This window comes from Biomphalaria glabrata, chromosome 7, assembly GCF_947242115.1.
Source record: "Biomphalaria glabrata chromosome 7, xgBioGlab47.1, whole genome shotgun sequence".
Lineage (NCBI taxonomy): Eukaryota > Metazoa > Mollusca > Gastropoda > Planorbidae > Biomphalaria > Biomphalaria glabrata.
The window spans coordinates 22,190,439-22,212,460 of record NC_074717.1 but is presented as its reverse complement, the minus strand read 5'-3'; the positions used below and the strand labels follow the sequence as shown (position 1 = coordinate 22,212,460).

At 34.6% G+C, this 22,022-nt stretch overlaps 1 protein-coding gene and 1 long non-coding RNA gene across 4 annotated transcripts in view; one reads left to right on the top strand and one right to left on the bottom strand.

Annotated features, from left to right (window-relative positions):
- LOC106053840 (engulfment and cell motility protein 1-like) overlaps positions 1-22,022 on the top strand; it is a 77,294-nt gene that overhangs the window by 35,478 nt on the left and 19,794 nt on the right. For all 3 annotated transcript variants that reach the window (XM_013209477.2, XM_013209479.2, XM_056034575.1), the window contains 10 exons: positions 3,051-3,129; positions 3,388-3,438; positions 4,075-4,194; positions 5,033-5,155; positions 5,348-5,452; positions 7,462-7,570; positions 8,410-8,546; positions 16,477-16,646; positions 17,418-17,533; positions 19,252-19,353. In XM_013209477.2, the coding sequence (XP_013064931.1) occupies positions 3,051-3,129; positions 3,388-3,438; positions 4,075-4,194; positions 5,033-5,155; positions 5,348-5,452; positions 7,462-7,570; positions 8,410-8,546; positions 16,477-16,646; positions 17,418-17,533; positions 19,252-19,353 (1,112 nt within the window). The remainder of the gene's footprint in view (positions 1-3,050; positions 3,130-3,387; positions 3,439-4,074; positions 4,195-5,032; positions 5,156-5,347; positions 5,453-7,461; positions 7,571-8,409; positions 8,547-16,476; positions 16,647-17,417; positions 17,534-19,251; positions 19,354-22,022) is intronic.
- LOC106053841 (uncharacterized) lies at positions 2,983-10,471 on the bottom strand. The gene is made up of 5 exons (XR_001215319.2): positions 10,365-10,471; positions 8,721-8,788; positions 8,335-8,506; positions 4,072-4,174; positions 2,983-3,109 (listed from the first exon to the last, which is right to left on the bottom strand). It is a non-coding gene; the product is annotated as an uncharacterized LOC106053841 (long non-coding RNA).

Genomic DNA, 22,022 nt, shown 5'->3' with positions numbered 1-22,022 from the left:
CAAGTGTGTATAATGTCAATGAATATTAAATAATCTTCAACGTGTATAAAGTCAACAAATATATAGGATTCCAATCTGTATGTAGTATTAACTGTGTAGTGAGTGCTTAGTTATCAAAATACAAATAATAATGTCTCACTTTGCATGTATCTTTGATATTTAAATAATAGATGGCCAATAAATGTGTTGAGTTTGTAATCAATGTGTGCCAAATACAATGTACAAATGAGTCAATAGTAATAAGTGTTGCGTCAAAATGTACCAACAAAATAATCAGAGTACGAGAAATGTGTCAATACAAAAGTACAAGAGCTCAAAAAATAAGGCTCTAATTCAAGTGATAGTATATATGTACACAATATTATTACTTCAAATATATCTTTGTAACATGTTATATGTGCAGTGAAAAAATGAAATGCAAAAAAAAATAAATTAATAAGAGAATAAAGAGATAAATTAAAGGATAAGTGACGAACACAAAAACAATATAGATAACAATACAGTCTGCTTTAAAAGAAATCAATAAATAGAAGAATTTGACAAGAGAATCACAAATATGCAAATACGAGACTTACACAAACAAATAATATGAATACGAAGAGGAATTACACTTACGATTGTACAAACAAAACTATATACGACTAAACAAAAAAATTTCTGAGTGATCTAGAAGTCCCTACCGAACAAGGCTGGTCTACTCGGACCTTATTAGGACTAGGAGAACAAAAAGAAAATCCCTAAAGATCCCTATCAGATGAAGTGAAATGGAACGGAACAAATAAATTGTGCCGCTTCAGTCTCAAAACATAAGACAGACCCACGCCATCCGCCCTTTAAGGTAACAAATATCAAAATGAAAAACAATTTAATATGATTCCAAGAGTTATCAATCACTAACTCTATATATAATCAACTTCAATTACTGCTATACCACAGCAAAATTAATGTACTTTATTAATCATATATCCAATTCTTAATTATTACTTACAGATTCTTTATTTTGTAGACTAGTGTAGATTCATCCCCTTCTCTCTTGTAGCTTGTCAAATACAAATACAGCTTTAGTAGTTCAGTAATAATCCATGGGTAAGGTAACTAAGTAATCCGATTGAGAATACACATCAATGTGAGCATCAAAGTAGTAGTAAAATAATCCAGTCATATGCCATAAGATGGCTCAAATGCTCAAGTAATGTCAAAAAATATTTCCGCTTGACCTTTACAATTAACACAAGTCCAACAGGTAATCCAAATAATCCAATAAGATAATCCAAGAGTTAAGTGTAGTAATGCAGGCACGTGTTTCTTCGGCGTACAACGATGACTAGGAGAGCGCCAATAGGTACAAGTTAGTCCAACTTCAACGTCAAAGATCAATAATACAAAAGTACTTGAACATTCGTATAAATAATCCAACAGTACTTAAGTGGAAAATTTCAGCTTAGATAATCCAAATATGTAAAGTCTCTGAAAAATTTAGAATGACCATAAGTGGACAGAGGTCTAAATGGAGGACCTTCTGTATAGCAATGTAAGGTGAGACCTCGACAATGCAAGAGCGTGTCAAAAGTTGGTGACGAGCGCTCACGTGGAAACGATGTATCATCTGTCTTCAGGCGACGCCTTGAATTTTTCACCCACACAAATGTATCAGCTGTCTTCGAGCGACGCCTTGAGTTTTTCACCCACACAAATGTATCAGCTGTCTTCGAGCGACGCCTTGAGTTTTTCACCCACACAAATGTATCAACTGTCTTCGGTTTCTGCCGATGGTGATGTCACGCCGTGCTAAATCTCAAGATGTCGACAATAGTGGAGAAATAAGCATTGACCAGGTTTAAATATACAAGCTATTGATGTTAAGTTCGAATTGGTCAATGATAAAGTGGACTCTGGTAAATACGGGTCAGGTCAACCGGTGAAAAAGTGCAGGCTCAGGTTAGTTCAATGGTGATCTACTTGAATACTTGTGACTGGTTTCGCTTGAGTGGTGTTTGAGTTGAGTCCGTGCGTGTCTAGCACACAACATACTGGCTACCAAAAATGTAAATGAATGACAAGACGAATACCAGAAGCTGATTGAATGGTGTAATACTGGGTTCTTACTTCCTGAAGTGCTCTAGACACGTGACGAGACAAACACTATACGACTGACTCAAGTCCGTTCAGCAGACAACATGAAGATTTTATTTACAACATAATAATAATATACTGCACTCCTTGTTAGTGCTACAAGTCAAGAAATAATAATCCTATCCGCATAACAGCGGTACCAAAAGTATCCAATACGTTAACAACAAATCACGTCCGCATCTCAGCGGGTAACAATAAGAACAATTACTAGTGACACTGGAGCTTCAACTATAGATATCCATTGAAATACGAATAATACCTTAATATCCAATAAGCACATTATGAAATCGACTCTCAAATATTATTAATCAACAATGACTAGTCCTTCGACTTTCATGCTATATGCATACATATCCACCAGTCCAGGAAGAAACGTCCAACCTTCCTGTACCGGGAGCAAGACCTTACTGACTTGACTTGACTTGACTGAACTCAAAGTCAACTTTTCATTCTACTTCCTGTTTTCTACATCAGGAATTCCACGTGTCTTTTAAACTATTAACATGACGTGAACTTTAGATCATGCAATGTCAACTAAGACTGTGACACACTCGCAGACTTTTATTTTATATCTAAAAGAAGGAAGACCCTGTATTGTTATCTCTGAGTCCAATCTTCATCCTTGAAATGTTTATTACATTAGGGAATGATTCTTACAACTCCATGCCAAGATGATAAATCTTGAGTTATTATTTCACTATTAGAAGTGTTATATATAAATAAAATAGTTTCAATTAAATTACTTTTTCTATAGAACATATTTCTTCATTATTAAATAATTTTATTTTATTCATTTTAAATTCACTTTGATAATATTTCTCCATGTTATTTCCATGGTCTTCAATATATAGAAATCTAAATATTTTAATAGACTTACCTTTTTTAAAATCATTTTTTTTTTCTTCCTTAAATTGTAGTAAAAGTGCAGATGTACAGAAGAATGCTATCGCTCTAATCAATGCTTTGTTCATGAAAGCTGATGATGTCAAGCGAAAAGTAACAAACTTTATTTTATCTCTCTGATTTTCAACAGCTTTTTAATCTTAAAGAACTCAAGGTTTTTTTGTTGTTATCTTTAATAAAGCCAATGTTTATGTAATAAAGAGTTATTTATATGTAAATAATTTTATATCCATTCTTTAAGTTTTACTTATATGTCTATAAATGTCCTTTATATGAAAATGTTATATTACTGATATGTAGGGTGTCAGTACAAAAATAACAACAATTGTATGAAATCTTTTCTTCATTTAGAAAATAGCAGAAACTCTTCAGACACAAAGAATGAGAAATAATATACTCAGCGTAAGTGATACAAACTTTTTACAAATTTACCAATATCTTAGAAAATAGCAGAAACTCTTCAGACACAAAGAATGAGAAATAATATACTCAGCGTAAGTGATACAAACTTTTTACAAATTTACCAATATCTTAGATATTGGATGAAAAATTTATTAAACATCTACAATTTATATTCAGTTTATCTTCCTTTTTTTCTTTAATAGTATTGAATCAAATGTTTTTCATGAAAGAATCACTAGTTTCATGGTATGTTGTGGTGTAACTTACAATTTTTTTATTACAAACTATTTCTATTATTTGGAAGGTTTCAAAAGTCAAGTGTCTAACACAATGACCTATTATTTTCCACGGATCAAAATCCAGTGGAAACAAATGCAATTTAAACTTTACAAAATTAAATATTACCACTCATGAACTGCTTAGGCATAAAGGTTTTTTAAGGAAAGTTAGCTTTACTTTTTCTAAATTTTAAAGTTGGTAAAATGTGGTGAAAATTTGGATTAAAATTTGGTCTAATAAATTTTAAGAAAGAGACAACTTGGTTGCTTAATCTTTCTTGTGCTTACAGAGTAGTGTAACATTTTAAAAATACATTGTAATTTCTCATCTATTAATATGACTTGTTTGCTTTACCAGAATGTTATCCGAGGTCAGAATGTTGGTGCTGGCATGGCCCATGAACTCTATGTACTCCAGACCTTGCTGCTAAATCTGAATGAGGAAAGGATGAGGAAATCTGTGGATATACATGACCATGTGAGCTGTGAGATTAGGGATGTCTAGTTATTTATAAAACATTAAAAAATTTTCTATTTACCTGTTTTGTTAAAGTAAAAATAGACATGTAAGTGTTAGTGCACCCCTGTACTATTCATTGCCACAATCCTTCATTATGGATAAAACTTATTCCTTTTTTTTAAAAATATTTTTATTATACAACGGAAAATTAATATGTACATTATATGCATATAATGTTTGTGTGTATATACTAGCAGTACACACTGGCTACATCCGTTTCTTTGTTCCCAGGCTTTATATTGTTTATTATGGCCGGAAAACCTTCTTATTTTTTAAAATATTGTAATAAACGGGCCTCATTTTAACGATCAACCTAACATACTTTTTAGCTGGTGAATTAATATATATGTTACAATGAAATTTCACAGCCCGCTATCTCTCTTTTCTTCTCTCTCTATCTTTTTGCGCTCTGGAACTCCCATTTTGTTTTTTTTTAACCTGCTCATCATAATTTCTCAGACATAGACTTTTGAATTGATTTAGAAAGACCCGCTTCAGAATGTGCCCTGACACATACACACTCTTATATTTTGAGCCTGTTAATTCTAGTCACCCCCATTCTAGTCTCACTTTTACTTATCTAATCTGGTGAAATATAAAAGAAAACATTATATTGTTAAGAAGTTTCGAATTTCATAAGTTACACATAAAGAAAAATAATAATCAAAAGCTATTTAGTCTGAATATATTTATTTATTATTATTTTTTTTTTACCAATAATTACTATTGAAGTAATTTGTTTTTGCATTGTTGTAATATTATTCATTCTTGAAATATCTTTATTGTCTAATGACAGGCAATTCTTAGAGAGATAGATGAATTGCGTAGAATTGCCTTTGATGTAGAAGGAGACCCAAATATAAACACAGTCAGAAAAACACAAAACTCTGCTCAAGATTATAAAAAAATGGGATTTGAGGTAATACTGGAAAACATTATCTAAAATAAAAATGTATATTTCTGGTACTTTAAGGTGTAATTTTAAAGGCTTAGAACTCCATTGGCATGTATTATACAGTAGGCCATTACTAAGTTTTCATTTATTTATGAATTTATGTACATATTTTAGGTTAATCTTAATATACATTATTTTATTTGTTTTTACTTCAAGAATATCAACAATCCAATAGAAGATTTTGTAGCTGCTCCACCTGGTGTATTATCATTAGATGTCATGTTATACTTTGCCCGTAACCACGGGGAAAGCTATATGAAAGTAAGTGATTATATTGAATTTTCCAATCCAGGAAATCAAGAGTTTACACTAACATGTAGATTAGTTTTTTTTTTTTTTTTTTCTTTCCTTATTTTGCATGGTGGCATTTTAAACATTATCAGCAACATTAAAAACATTTCTCTGTTGCAAGTATTTGCATGAGCTAAATACTCTACACAAGTGGTTCTCAACCTTTTTAGTGCCGCAACCTCCTAATATGATTCCTCACTGGGCAGTGACCACTGTCATAATTTTGTTTTCTTTCATGGGCCTAGGTAAGTGAAAATAAGCTAATGTTATGCAATTGTTATCAGAATGTCTTTATTTGATTTATGATGTATTTTCATTGGTTGAAATTGAACACAGCAAAAGCTTTATGTAAATGTAACTAGTGTAAAAAAAAAAATTGTTTTATAATTAAATTGCTAACAAAAAGTTTATGTTTATCTTTATATTTGACTGTGCTTGTGTGACAATTTGAAAAGTACGGCGAACCATGGAGGATGTTATTAAATAAGTTAAACTACATTTCTACAACTTTGTAAATACGCCAACATAATGGGAAGTTTGTTTTATTGTGGGAGTCTTTGTAATAGCACAATGAATGCCATCTTCAGCATCAAGTCTACTTCTCTATTTAGATTTGATAACTAACAGTCTGGAAAACCCTGCTTCACAAAGATATAAGCCTACTGTTAGAAATGGTTGAAGAAGAACCAACTCAATCTCAAAATAGGATATGACTGCAAACACGTGATCCAGAATTGTGTAACTGACATTGAAGAGCGATAATTTTTAGCTGCATCGTTTTTGACGAGCTCAATAAACTCTTCCTGAAATGTCTCTGGAAAATCTTCATTTTTCACCTTTAGAAAGTATAAACAGGATGTCATGTAGATTTGGAAGTTTGGTGAATTTTCACTCACACGCTAGTGCAAATGTTCTTTGACATAAATTGCCATTCTTCTATGACTTAGATAAAATTGGCAAGATATAAGTTTTCATCCAGTTTTGTTTGTCAAAGTTGAAGTTTCATTTGGACGAACGGATCTTTTCAGACAAATCAAGGCATAATGAATTGAAAAATTTTAATTATTCATAGGAACAAAGATGTCTACCAAGTAGGCTATTTTCTGTTGTTTTTTTTTTGTTTTTTTTTTTTGCTTTCTGGTAAAATAAAAAAAAACAACTTCTTCACGAAGATTTAAAAAAAAACACTTTTTTAGAATTTGGCTTCTCGACAAGTATGTCACATCAGTGTGAAATAGCAGAACATGTTGAACGCATCAAACTCAGTACAAAGCTGTAACTATCAGTGGAACAAACATGTCTCACAATAAACAGTGATGTTACACTCACTACCTCAAAGTGCCATCTTTATCCTCTTAACAAAATATCTGTCCTCTTAAATATGTCAGCCTCACTTTTTATTACATTTATGTTTGACAGACTTTTCTTCATAATTTATCACAATAAAATCAATCTGAGTAATGCCCCTTTGTTTTATTATCAGAAATTTAAAATGTATACCAATTATGGTTCAAATATTCTTGTTAGAAACAACCATAAAATATTTCCGTTGATAAAAAGACTAAAGACCCAAATTTCCTTTGGTCTTAGGTAACTTGACAAATGGTCGTGATCCACAAGTTGAGAACCCCTGCTCTACACTATTGCCTAGTGGCTCAAACTGGCTTCTCCTCCTAGCAAAAATAAAGTATACAAGAGCAAGTATCTATCATGAGTCAGTGTATGATATTGCTCAGGCTTAAAATAAGAATATTTAAATTTGAAGAACCACCCAAACTGTTAAGATAGCCTGACTCTCATACACTCAAGATGTAAACTAAATAGACATGGTCAAAGAGTTTTCTAGAGACCAGTGCAGGTTATTTTCATTAGATTATCATTTTCAGTTCTCCACAGAACTCTGGCCAGTAGCACTGTCACTTTGTTCAATCATTGATGCATTAAATTTCCATTATTTCCTCTCTCTCTCTTTAACTCAGGTCATTGTCGAGAACTCAACAAGGCAAGACGACCATGACTGTCCTTTTGTACAGGCAAGCAAGATGTTGACTAAAATTTTATGTGAAATTCTGAAAATCGGCGAGGCTCGTAAGTATTCAACTAAAGTCAAGGTTATTTTAACTTAGATCGCTATGCATTAACATAATATTTCCTTTTTCCGTTCTGAAAAGTTATCTTTAAGTCTTAATAAAGAGAGGTAACTCTAAATTCCAACACTTCTAAAAAGAATAAATATATTCCCTAAAAAGAAAGAAAAAACTTTGAAAAATAGAAATATATGTCTAGTTTCAAAACATTTAAACTTTTAATGCCTTTAGAATAAAAAAAAAAGCTTCAAAATACTCAAATTTCCTGTGCAGGAACAGCGGTATTGGCTATTTTATTTAAGATTCTTTCAGAGAAAAAAAGCTACACACATCTAGTTTTCATTTTAAAAAGTTACTACGCTTTTGTTCTCATTCTGATCAAAAGCTCTTCTTGTATAAAAGTTAAAAAACTGGTGCTAACTTCCTATCATATTTTACTACATAAGGTTAATGCTGTTAACAAAGCATCTTATCACAATAGGTGGGATTGGGTTACAAAGGACTTAGTGCTCAAGAAGTTAGGGCATTGAACTTGAAAGTTTCATCTCTGGTATGGACAAGTTTTTAAGGACATTTCCTGAATCTGCCAATATATAATGTGTATCTTACTATTGAGGTGATTAAATGTAGTTATAGTGCTATGTCACCACAGACTATCTGCTACTATTAATGCATTAATTCTAGTTCACCCTCTAACTTTGAAACATTTAAATCTGAAAGGCAAAACCTTTCATACATAACTTGCTAGTTTTAGGTCTCAATTACAATTTAAAACCCCTGGACTTTTCTCATCTTTCTGAGAACTCAGACTTGAAGCCAGTCACTTTCTTCTGTTTCCAGCATCAGAAGATGGGGAGACCTACTACAGTATGTTCTTTACACATGACAAGCCATTTGAAGAGTTCTTCTGTATTTGTATACAGTTGTTGAACAAGACCTGGAGAGAAATGAAAGCTACGTCGGATGACTTTCAAAAGGTAAGCAGGTGATATAAGATAAGTCATATTTCTTTGAGTTTAATTTACCATCAGAGGTTTTAGGGGTCAGATATTTGTTTTAGTATAAAGTGTCATTTGTAGATCATGTTGTGTTAAAAAGTGACTATTATCAAACTCTAGTAAACAGCTGCTGATAGAGAAGGTAAAAAGAACCTCTTTCAGACCTTGGAATCTATTTGGTAGATTATGTAAAGGTCGTTTCAGTGGCCCACTAAAAATCACTAAAAAATGAAAAAAAAACAACAATTAGTCAAATAATTACTGATTATTAATTATTTTGTTTGATACTAACTAGAAAATTAATCATTTAGTATTCACAGCTATGATTAATATGTAGGGTTTCATCCCCTTGGATTATTGAACATGTTATTTCTCTCATACACATTCTCTGATCAAGTTGTAACTTTAAACAATTATTTATTGCACCTAACAAAACAGGAGTCAATGAAAAAATTAACCCTTCAGTCAATTGAGGGAAATAACTTTGACACTATAATTGAGCGATATAGTTTTAAGGGCATAGTTCTTTCCCTTAGATAAGCTTTGCTTTTCAGAAAAGGATTTTAAAAATATTTTTGCTTGTTTTTTCTTAAATCTTCTTTCATGGTCATTTCTTTAATATTCTTATTTAACTAGCCACTTTTATTTGAAAGTTATTATTAACCATGTTCTTTGCAATACTGTGTTTGAATAAAGTATATCTTATAAGGTAATAAGTGTCTTGTAGGAATATCTTGTAAACTGTAAAAAAATGATTTTCTGGGCAGTTTATGTTTTGTTACATAAGTTTGAAACCCAACTCAAGCTGAGTTGTGCTTGCTGAGCGCCCAAAGGCAGCACAGAAACCTTCTCCCAGATACCTTCACATTCATCTATTCTTTAGTCAGTTGAATTGTAGGGGCACCACACATGATCTGTCAACCATCTTCCTTTATTCCTCTCTGTCTTTTCGCCTTAAGTAGAATCTCTTCCAGTGACAGGCCTGTCCACTCTTTGATGTTGTCTTCCCATCCCTTTCTTTATCTGCCTCATTTTTTTTTCTGGTATTGCTCCCTGAAGAATGGTCATTTTGCGAGTTGTGAGAACCTTTAGTTTTTGCCATAAAGTTTCAGTTTGCAATTTGTGATAGTGGTCAGTTGGTTATCATGGGGCCCATTTGCAACTGTGATCTGTGTGTTTCCGTCCCCCTCCCCCCTACAGGTCCACAAAAGAGATAGGACCCTAGCACACTGAGAGAGCATGAAGATGTGCTATAGGACAACTATTCAAAAACTGTGATGGCCACACACAGCTGAATGTATGTCACAGGCTTTAAAAAACTAATCTAGCTTAAAAAAAGTTGTTTCTTCAACAAAGAAGATTATGTCTTATATCTAAGAGTTTATGTCGTCAATAATTGCATTCAATACTGATTAAGACAACACTTAATTGGCAATTCTTTATAGATGAAAAAAAAAGCCTTTCTTTAATGGGATTCCAGTATTAATACTCATCCATTTTCTAATGTTGAACTAGTTTTGTGTTATTTCCACTAGTTCTAGTCCAGCCATAAGCAAATAGTTTTTTCTGTTTTGAGTTTCACTCAAGCCATTTATGTAAACTAGAAACAGATAGCAGATATTTTAAAGTTGGTTTAGAACCATTATTGATTAGAGTTATTGCTGAGTTTATTTTAAGTTAACTGGGGGGGGGGCTAAGCTTTTACAAAGGCATTCAAGAAAAATGGCCATGTAATTGCTCATTTTTATAATAATTGTAAACAGAAAAAAAAAATGAAAGAAACTTGGCCAGACTTACAGACATGACCATGTCTTGTATTGAAATGGTCTTCAATCAATTGAGGCTGTTCAAATGCTGTTTATCTTATCATTAAAGACATTACTTGACAAGTACTGATGTCTTCATTGTTTTGACTTATTATCAGCTGTCAACTGGTAACCTTTGACCCTTGATTAGCCTATAGGATGTAAACAGATGTTTTGAAAAATGAATCATTAGAGTCTACCATTGTGTTTTTTTTAACACTCTATATGAATAGCATGTTAAGCTGTAAAGTCAAGAAAACACTTGTTAGGCTTTTTTTTTTTTTTTTTTTTTTTTTTTTACAAAATTCATAGAATCCTTAAAAACAAAGAAGTTTTTTTCTTAACTATTTTACATGCTTTCTGTGTGTGTGTGTGTGATAATGTGTTTTTGTGTTAGAGAGGATAAGCTGAGAATTTATAACAAAATCTTATTTGAGGGGGCTGAGTTGTAAAGTGCTTGACTTCTGAATCAGGGGTTTTGAGTTAGACTGTTGAGACTGGGATTTTGAATTTCGGAATCTTAAGGGAGCCTCTGAGTCCACCCAGCTCTAATGGGTACCAGACATTAGTTGGATAAAAGTAAATGCAGTTAGTCATTGTACTGTCCACATGATACCCTTGTTAACTGAGGGACACAGAAACAGATGACCTTTACATCACCTTTAAATATATATATGAGGGATACAAAAGAGCAAGGTCGATTTTTACGCATCCTTAAAGTTTAGATATAAGCCTAAGACTTCTCCAGGTTTGGCAACAATGGGTGTAAATACCTAGCTTCTTGGTGCAATAGTAGAGGGTTAGAACTCTACTTACATCTTGTGGTGCTAAGATGTCCTGAACAGTCATACATTGTATTATTCACACAAACATACACTTGGAATTCCTCACACATTCTCTTCAGATTATTCTTCTATATGTGAAAAATGCATCTCACTGAATCAATAGATGATCTATATCTCTCTTTTATCCACTTTGAATGGATCAGCCAAATCACTCTTTTAACATTACAATTCTGCCAGGGAATGTAGATACAGATCATGAGACTGAGAAGCTCTAAACAAGTTTCTTTTAAATAACCCTAAATATAGGTTCATCTGTTTCTGCTATTTATGATTGTGATAATGTGTTTAAACTAGAGGATAAAAAGGATTGAATTGGATGAATGGAAAAGATGCCACTGCAGTAAACATCAGAATGAAAGCAGGACATTTTCACACTGTAGGCAAAAGTCTAGTGGATGGAGGACATGAACTCATGTCATCCTTTTGCTGGACATCTGGTAACCTTAAATCAGATTAACTTGGAGTTTTCTATTTTGTCATTTCATACTATGCTCTTCTAGTGCTGTCAATCTCTTGCATTAGTTGTTGTGATAATTTTTTTCTATTCTTGTAATAGTGTGTGTAAAAAGTTAGATGTATTACGTAAGCATTTCAAAAAAAACTTTTGATGATTTGGTTGGAAAAGGGGAGCTTAATGCTATTGAGACTAATTTTTTTAATGCAAATGAACTCTTTATTTTCATGTTTCAAGAATCTGACAATTTCAGTATGAAACGTTTGCTAAAGTAAATTGAATCAATGATTTTATATTACTGTTTACTTCACTTATATCAACTCACTCTGTCTTTCTGGTCAGAATCTTGTACACTTTATTTCTCCCACTTCCTAATCTTGGATCAAGTTGAAACTTTGCGCAATTATTTATTGTTGCTGACAACACATGAATCAATAAAAATATTAACAAACTAGTTAATGAATTAGTTGTTATTAATTAATTTTGCTTCTTATGGAAAATGTATTGAGCTAACAAGAGATATGTTTTGCTATCATGAAAGATTCAATGGTGCTCTCCCTCAAAGCGTGATACTCTTGTCAACATGCATGTTAGCAGACACGTAAAAGCCCAGAACTTTATCAATTGTTTACACTTGGGATTGATTCTAAATAATTGTTGCCATTTCATTCAATATAAGTGAGGTTTTTAAAAACTATTTTCAATATTTAACTTGTTATAAATTCTCTCAGAAGAAAAACCTGCCAGTGAATAATAACTGTGTCCATCCTTGTTGTCTAATACAACTTAATCTTTTGGGCTCCCTATGAAGTCCTTTCACATTCTTGAGTATCTCTAGATCATTTCACTTAAATATGGTTTCACATTCTACTGATAAAAATCTTGGCTCACATTCTAATGACCTACATGACATGTTTATCCAGTATTTGGCTCAGTCCACTTATTGATATGTTTTCTCAGCTGAAATGTGGCCTAAATTAGTTCAAATATCCTCATCAGTGTATTGCCTAGACTGTGTATGAGTTTAATTTGTGTTCTAAATGTTTGAACAATTGAATTAATGAAGTTTTTTGTTTAGTGTTGCATTGACAAATCTTTTCTTCTCATTACTGTCTGCATCAGTGATCTTAGGGTTATTCCTTTTTCTGGACTAATAAGTTTTGCTCTGACTTAAATCTGTGCATTTGTTATGTGCACCTGTGAAGCTGATAATATGGTGCATACCTTATGTTTAAAGATTTCTGATGTAATGAAGCCAATTTATGATACAGGTTGTGTCTTATTATGTAATTGCTTGTACAAGGATGTATCTTATGTAGGTCAGTGAAGCAATAAAGACATTGAACAAAGCTTTAGTTTGAAGATTTGATTCTTGTTCTATTGCTACAAACTTTTTCTGATAACTTGTGATTCACTGAACACTGCTGCAGGTTGTTTTTTGTAAGGCTATAACAAGAGAATGTCAAGTCTGTGTACCATGTCAACATGAAGTTCATATCACAACACTGTTGCATATGTATGTCTCACTGCATTTCTATTTGATACATATTTATTAAGTTTCTAATTTAAAAAAAGGATAATCCTATGCTTCAGTATTAATGTCAAGCTTACAACAAGAATGAAGGCTTGGTGGTTGAGTGGTAAAGTGCTTGACTTCTGAATCCCAGAGTCCAGGATTTGAATCCTGGTGAAGACTGGGGTTTTTAGTTTGGGATCTTTAAGGTGCTTCTGAGTCCACCCAGCTCTAATAAGTACCTGACATTAGCTTGGGAAAAGTAAAGGCAATTAATCATTGTGCCGGCCACATGGCACCATTGTTAACCATCAGCCTCAGAAATAGATGACCTTTACATCATCTTCCCCACAGATCACAAGATCTGAAAGGGGAAATTTACTTCATCAAGAACAAGACATACATCTTGCTTAAAAAAAAAATGGAAATTAAAACTTGACAAATAATTTTTTTTTTTACAAAGTTTGTTTAATCACCTCCTGTCTTTTGAATGTTATTAAAATTAAGATTCTGGAAATGGGGGGGGGGGGGGGTACATATCCTCTTTTTATATTAAAATGTGAGTTGTTTTTGTATAACTTCTTTTCTTTCTTATTTTTTTTTTTAATGGGAAAGGGGAAAATGTTTCTGATTCCTGGTCATTGTTTGAATGAAATGTTTAGGGTTTGAAAGTGTTTTTAAAGACAATTAGTAAATTTTTCTTTACACTTCAAAGATAAAGTATTTTTTACCCTAATCTATTTTGGAGTAAGTTTACCCAAATACTTGACACACACTTCACACAAAGAGACCTAATTACTTTAAAAATAACAACAAAAAACTCATTTCTTGTACAATATTTAAAAAATAAACTATTCAATAGGAAACGTTGAGCAAACAAAACTATGTTTTTAGTTAATATATTCAGCAAAGTTCTTTCCCCCCCCCCTTCCCAAAATTGTGTTAACCTTTTAACTAGAGTAGTGTAACTTTCCCAACTTTATTGCTGGATAATGTATGGAGAACTTGCTCTGACTTTAGCTATGTTGGTGTCCAAATAGTTGGAGGTCATCACATAGACAGCCAGGGGCTTGACATTCTTTGAGGGCCCCTGCATTTTGCATAACATTTGATATTTAATGTAAAAAAAACTTTTTGGGGGGATTTTCAAATTCTCCTCCCTCCTCCTTCCTCCCCCCTCCAAGCTAGAATGTTTTATGCATGTAATGTCAAGTCATAGATCTCAGTTTTTGTAGATCTCTGTTTTATGTGTTAGATTTCTCACATGTTTGTATCAATGATTGAGTTGTGCATTATAATCCAAGCCAATGGGAAGTTCAAGTGATGTTGTTAATACAATACAAGCTCAATGACTTAGTTTGTGATTCTTATCCACGAGTCAGAAAAAATAATTATAGGCTTTGTATAACAATAGCTCCTCTATTATTTGAAGTGTATGTTTGTTCTGTAGTACTATCACTTTGACTAATCAAACAAATGTTTCTCATTGCTTCTGGTGCATAGTCATTCCAAATTTGGTCAACAAAAGTTGGCTTTCTGTCTGCAATGTCAATCCTAGTTGAAGACACTATATATTGCTGCTGTACAGATTTATGACACTGGTAATTTGTTTCTCTAGAATGGACTTTTTAAAATTCTGCTTTTGAGTTTAAAAAGTAAATAAGATGGGAGATAATTAGATTTAGGAACATTGCCCAGATTTATTTTTCTTTGAACAATCCTTGAGTTGTGGCTGTTGTGGACGTTCATTGACATGTTGTGCCAAACTCCTAATCGACAACTAAACTGCTGTAGCGTAATATATCTTAAGTTATAAAACTTTAAACTAAATATAACATTTATTACAGTATAGAGAAAATCAACTTGAAATTGAAAGAAATCAATATAGTAGACTTTAGTAATGATATAAAATGGTGTTCTAACAATAGCACCTCCTTTCAGTCTGGCACTGCTGATGAGTGGTAAAGCACTTGGCTTCCAAACTGGGGGTTCCGGGTTCGAATCCTGGGGAATAATGGGATTTTTACTTTAAAGATCTTTAGGGCGCCTCTGAGTTCACCCAGCTCTAATAGGTACCTGACATTATTTGGGGAAAAGTAAAGGCTGTTGTGCTGGCCACATGACACTCTCATTAACCGTGGGCCATAGAATCAGATCATCTGCCCCATAGATCACAAGGTCTAAAAGAGGAACTTAAATTACTTTTTTAAATTTTCAGTCTGGCATTCTGGAGTCATTTCTCCTATTTAAGACCACTTATGACAGTGCCGTTTATCTTGCGTAATTCACAACCAATCCCTAACCTCTTCCTACCATCACCATAGAAACACACACACACTCCCTAACCTCTTCCTACCATCACCATAGAAACACACACACACTCCCTTACAGTTGAACATGGGAATATTCGAACTCTAAAAGAGCCCAAAATGTTATTGCAATCTTCATCATGCAATGAACAAAAATCGAGATAGTTCTGTATTCTTAATTAACTATTGATTAACTGAATTTGTTCCCAACTCTCTTGCTAGTTGTTTGTTTTTTTCCAGTTTCTTTTTATTTATACTTTGTTTTATATGTGCAGAAAGTCATGTGTGTGTGCTTGCCTAAGCTATTGGTTGTATGTGTGTGTGTGTCTAAGCTATTGGTTGAAGTTGGACCTTACAAAAAATTCAAAATAGTTGCTGGCCTTGGGTCAACAGAGTTGTCATCACACTCAATTGACTGGTGTGTAACAAGTGGGCAGGGAAGTAACTCTCCAACTCAGGGAAAATAGAGGAAACAATTCAAGTCATCTTGCAGAACACAAAGCTGCTAACTTTCTTTGCTTTTTACTTGTTTTTCTGGCTCAGGTGTTTCTTTATTGAGCTGGCACAGCTCTTTTTTTTTTTTTTTGATATCCCAGATTTCTTCTTTTCTGTAGGAAGAAAATGTTCAGGTTTTATTCTTTTTGAAAGAGTAAAGGCGCTGTCACAACATTTCAATATTAAAAGTGCAATTTTTTTTTTAGTCTGAACAAGTAAATATTAAATAATTTAAAATATTATCATTTGAGACTATCCTATTACAAAGATAAGTGAGTGTTCTTTTTGGAAGAGTTTTTTTTTTTAATCAATTTTAAACAAATATTTTTGAAGTATATGACTTTTGAAGAGAAATTATGAAAAGCGGTTCTAGCAGCAAAGCTGCCACACTGGAGCACAGGAAATCTTCAAAACAAGTTGCATCATGGGAAAGGTAGGCCAGTTCATATCAATGAATCATTGTTCTTGTCATTGTTTTGTTTTGACAGGTGCTGGATGTTGTACGGGAACAAATTATTAGGATATTGGATCAGCTGCCAACTTCTCTGGAGACATTTCGCACCAAAATCAACTCCCTGACCTACGCACAAATTAACAAGTTATGGGAGAATGAGAGGCTTTTGAGGGAAGGTCAAGGGGCCCAGCTCAAGCCAATCATGTAGGAATCCTACTGAGGCATTGATTTCTTGTCCTCTTGTTTTCTTTTCCTTATGTTACTTATTTATCAGTATATTAGTTTTTTGCAATGTTGCTGAATCACCAGTTTATCTGTTGTTGTTATGTTGCTGGATTGCCAGTTTATCTGTTTTTGTTATGTTACCAGTTTAAATGTTGTTTTTATGTTGTTGGATTGCCAGTTTATCTGTTTTTATTATGTTACCAGTCTAACTGTTGTTGTTATGTTGTTGGATTGCCAGTTTATCTGTTTTTGTTATGTTGTTGGATTGCCAGTTTATCTGTTATGGTTATGTTGTTGGATTACCAGTTTATCTGTTGTTATGTTGTTGGATTGCCAGTTTATTTTTTTTATTATGTTACCAGTCTAACTGTTGTTGTTATGTTGTTGGATTGCCAGTTTATCTTTTTTATTATGTTACCAGTCTAACTGTTGTTGTTATGTTGTTGGATTGCCAGTTTATCTGTTGTTGTTATGTTGTTGGATTGCCAGTTTATCTGTTGTTGTTGGATTACCTTTTTTTCTGCTGTTGTTATGTTGTTGGATTGCCAGTTTATTTGAATTATTTATTGTTATTCTTTTTTTTAGCTTGTAATTGATTGGATATGTGTTAACTGATTTGCTTTTTTTTTATTTTGTGCATTCTTTACTTTTAAGACACTAACATTTGTTTGTGGAATAGTGCTAATAATCACTAGTTTATTTTACCTGAGAATGTTATAATTCAGAATGTTATTGTTGTCTTTCTATCAGAGAATTGAGAGAAAAGATCAAGCCTGAGATTATGGACCTCATTAAACAACAGAGAATCAAATATTTGATGGGTGGCAGCAGATTTGCCAAGTACAACAAAGGCGGACGAATTCGAGGTAGGCAGATCACAGTTTTAGAATTATGATCCACATTTGGTTATTACATCGATACCTTTTAGAATTGGATGTCACATTAAAAAAAAAAATATCTTGAGTTAATTGTATTTGGTTGATAGTGATATATTAAGGCAGTTTGTATTTTTTGATGCAGAAATTTTTTATATATTTCACCATCTTTCTTTAATTTTTGTTGAGAGTTTCTTTTTTTTTTACATATTTTATTTGAAAATATAATTTTTATCTGTACAAAATGTTGGTTCTTGCTGCTTTCATTTTTTTTAAAATAAAAATAGCATCATGTATATGATTTTTAGTTAATCTATTTATGTGTCCACTAAGGTAGTGGTCATGCAGCAAGAGGGATGATGAATTGATTTACTGTCCTTTACAGTCTCGAGCAGTGTTGCCCAACCACTTTTGGCCTGTAGCCCATATAGATCGGGTCCTATGGAACTGAGTCTTGGTGACATCATCATGCTCTGTGGGTTGAGCTTTTTGGGGGTCAGGTAGCACTGCCAGCGGGTCATATATTGGGCATTATTGGTCAAGAAAGTAAAACAACAGTGTTCACCCTTATTCTATCTTTCGTTCATTGTTTTAGTGCCTTTATTTCTTAATCTCATATTAGGTTAATTATATATGAATACTAGCCTGGCATTACCCGCGGCCTGCGGGTCTACGTTTGTGTTTACTAATGTAGTGGATTGGATTTAGATGTATGTTAAACTTAGCTAATGATCCTTTCACGTTATTTCTCTTTCGCTACGAAAATAAAATTAGTTTTGCGAAAATGGGTTTACCCGAAGCCGATACATTCATATCTATTAAAAACGAAAAGAGCGATAGCTTTGTTAAATGAATGGGATTATAAAGTGAACAATTAAACGAAATAATTTTTAGTACACGATTCATGAATGAATATAGATCTAGGCCTATCTCAACTCGGCTTCGCATCTTTTGTAAACGAATGTAGTCTCTTAAAAATAATGCTTTAGAAAACCAAATTTGAATGTTTATTTGATCAAAATATGAAATGAATGGACTATAATTAGTATGTTCATGTGTTAAAGTATAAAACTATCTGTGCGAAGAGAAGTTTTATCATCTTAGAGTTGAATAAGAGTTTTAGATCTAGGGATGGGATTATAAAGTAAACAATTAAACGAATTAATTTTTAGTCAGCGATTCAGTACGGTATTGTCTAATGAAAGAATGTTTGTCAGGAAATCTGCAGTCAGAGATATAACAAACTAATTAATTCAAAAAATGCTTTTGAAACAAAATTGAAGGTTAATTTTATTATATAATAAAATCAATGGATCTTCTTTTGCATTTCCATGTGTCAAAGTAAAAAACTATCTGCGCAAAGTGTATTTCTAAAAATTAGATCTAGGTCTAAATCCTTTCGATCTTTTCTATGTCAACATTGTAGACATGGCCTAGAAACCTAAGACCTAAGAAACATTCCTGCCAAGTTTTATCAAGATTGGTCAAGCGATTTTGATGTCTATAAGTAACATACATACACCTCACATTCTACTTTATAGTATAGATTTATATTTAAAGTAATATTCTTAACATATTAATATGTGTCATAATTAGCATTGAGATATAAATGTTTGAGTAAATACTTGTTTAACTATTTAGGATTTGATGTTGTTTAGTCTATTTGTGCTCTGTTTTCAAATTCACTAACATAGACTCTTGTGTTCTAGATAAATTCTGGTACTGGAAACTAGCTCCTAACCAGAAGGCTCTGCTGTATGGGGAATGTGATGAAAATCTAACTCCACAGCTAGAAGAGCTACCCAACAAATGTAAGTTTATGACAAGGTTTTCACATCATTCCAAATGAATGTCTTCAATGAACTGGTCATTATTTTTTTTTTTTTAATTTCTAACTGTATTCTAGTTTTGGGCTTGGTGTAGGTGAGAGTGGCCTACACATTAACACATTTCTAAATACTCCATGATTCAAGAAAATGAAGCAGTTGATGAATATTCCGTTAAGCTAAATGTAACCTTAACTCTGTTGAAAACCTTGACATAACTAAATCTCACAATACTGACTCGAATGGTAAGAGGGCAGCTTGGTGTGAATGTCTAATGGGGGGAAGGCAGCTTGGTGTGAATGTCTAATGGGGGGCAGCTTGGTGTGAATGTCTAATGGTAGGAGGGCAGCTTGGTGTGAATGTCTAATGGTAGGAGGGCAGCTTGGTGTGAATGTCTAATGGTAGGAGGGCAGCTTGGTGTGAATGTCTAATGGTAGGAAGGCAGCTTGGTGTGAATGTCTAATGGTAGGAAGGCAGCTTGGTGTGAATGTCTAATGGTAGGAGGGCAGCTTGGTATGAATGTCTAATGGTAGGAAGGCAGCTTGGTGTGAATGTCTAATGGGGGGAGGGCAGCTTGGTGTGAATGTCTAATGGTAGGAAGGCAGCTTGGTGTGAATGTCTAATGGTAGAGGGCAGCTTGGTGTGAATGTCTAATGGGGGGCAGCTTGGTGTGAATGTCTAATGGGGGGCAGCTTGGTGTGAATGTCTAATGGGGGGCAGCTTGGTGTGAATGTCTAATGGTAGGAAGGCAGCTTGGTGTGAATGTCTAATGGTAGAGGGCAGCTTGGTGTGAATGTCTAATGGTAGGAAGGCAGCTTGGTTTGAATGTCTAATGGTAGGAAGGCAGCTTGGTGTGAATGTCTAATGGTAGGAAGGCAGCTTGGTTTGAATGTCTAATGGTAGAGGGCAGCTTGGTGTGAATGTCTAATGGTAGGAAGGCAGCTTGGTGTGAATGTCTAATGGGGGGAATGCAGCTTGGTTTGAATGTCTGATGGTGGGAGGGCAGCTTGGTGTGAATGTCTAATGGGGGGGGGAAGGCAGCTTGGTGTGAGTGTCTAATGGTAGGAAGGCAGCTTGGTGTGAATGTCTAATGGGGGGCAGCTTGGTGTGAATGTCTAATGGTAGAGGGCAGCTTGGTGTGAATGTCTAATGGTAGGAGGGCAGCTTGGTGTGAAGTTCTAATGGTAGGAAGGCAGCTTGGTGTGAATGTCTAATGGTAGGAAGGCAGCTTGGTGTGAATGTCTAATGGTAAGAGGGCAGCTTGGTATGAATGTCTAATGGTAGGAAGGCAGCTTGGTGTGAATGTCTAATGGGGGGAAGGCAGCTTGGTGTGAATGTCTAATGGGGGGCAGATTGGTGTGAATGTCTAATGGGGGGAATGCAGCTTGGTTTGAATGTCTGATGGTGGGAGGGCAGCTTGGTGTGAATGTCTAATGGGGGGGGAGGCAGCTTGGTGTGAGTGTCTAATGGTAGGAAGGCAGCTTGGTGTGAATGTCTAATGGGGGGCAGCTTGGTGTGAATGTCTAATGGTAGAGGGCAGCTTGGTGTGAATGTCTAATGGTAGGAGGGCAGCTTGGTGTGAATGTCTAATGGTAGGAAGGCAGCTTGGTGTGAATGTCTAATGGTAGGAAGGCAGCTTGGTGTGAATGTCTATTGGTAGGAGGGCAGCTTGGTATAAATGTCTAGAGGTAGGAAGGCAGCTTGGTGTGAATGTCTAATGGGGGGAGGGCAGCTTGGTGTGAATGTCTAATGGTAGGAAGGCAGCTTGGTGTGAATGTCTAATGGTAGAGGGCAGCTTGGTGTGAATGTCTAATGGGGGGCAGCTTGGTGTGAATGTCTAATGGGGGGCAGCTTGGTGTGAATGTCTAATGGGGGGCAGCTTGGTGTGAATGTCTAATGGTAGGAAGGCAGCTTGGTGTGAATGTCTAATGGTGGGAAGGCAGCTTGGTGTGAATGTCTAATGGTAGAGGGCAGCTTGGTGTGAATGTCTAATGGTAGGAAGGCAGCTTGGTGTGAATGTCTAATGGTAGGAAGGCAGCTTGGTGTGAATGTCTAATGGTAGAGGGCAGCTTGGTGTGAATGTCTAATGTTAGGAAGGCAGCTTGGTTTGAATGTCTAATGGTAGGAAGGCAGCTTGGTGTGAATGTCTAATGGTAGGAAGGCAGCTTGGTTTGAATGTCTAATGGTAGAGGGCAGCTTGGTGTGAATGTCTAATGGTAGGAAGGCAGCTTGGTGTGAATGTCTAATGGTAGGAAGGCAGCTTGGTGTGAATGTCTAATGGTAGGAAGGCAGCTTGGTGTGAATGTCTGATGGGGGAGGGCAGCTTGTTGTGAATGTCTGATGGGGGAAGGCAGCTTGGTGTGAATGTCTAATGGTGGGAAGGCAGCTTGGTGTGAATGTCTAATGGGGGGAAGGCAGCTTGGTTTGAATGTCTAATGGGGGGTATGCAGCTTCGTGTGAATGTCTAATGTGGGGAAGGCAGCTTGGTGTGAATGTCTGATGGGGGAAGGCAGCTTGGTGTGAATGTCTGATGGGGGAAGGCAGCTTGGTGTGAATGTCTAATGGGGGGAAGGCAGCTTGGTGTGAATGTCTAATGGGGGGAGGGCAGCTTGGTGTGAATGTCTAATGGGGGGAAGGCAGCTTGGTGTGAATGT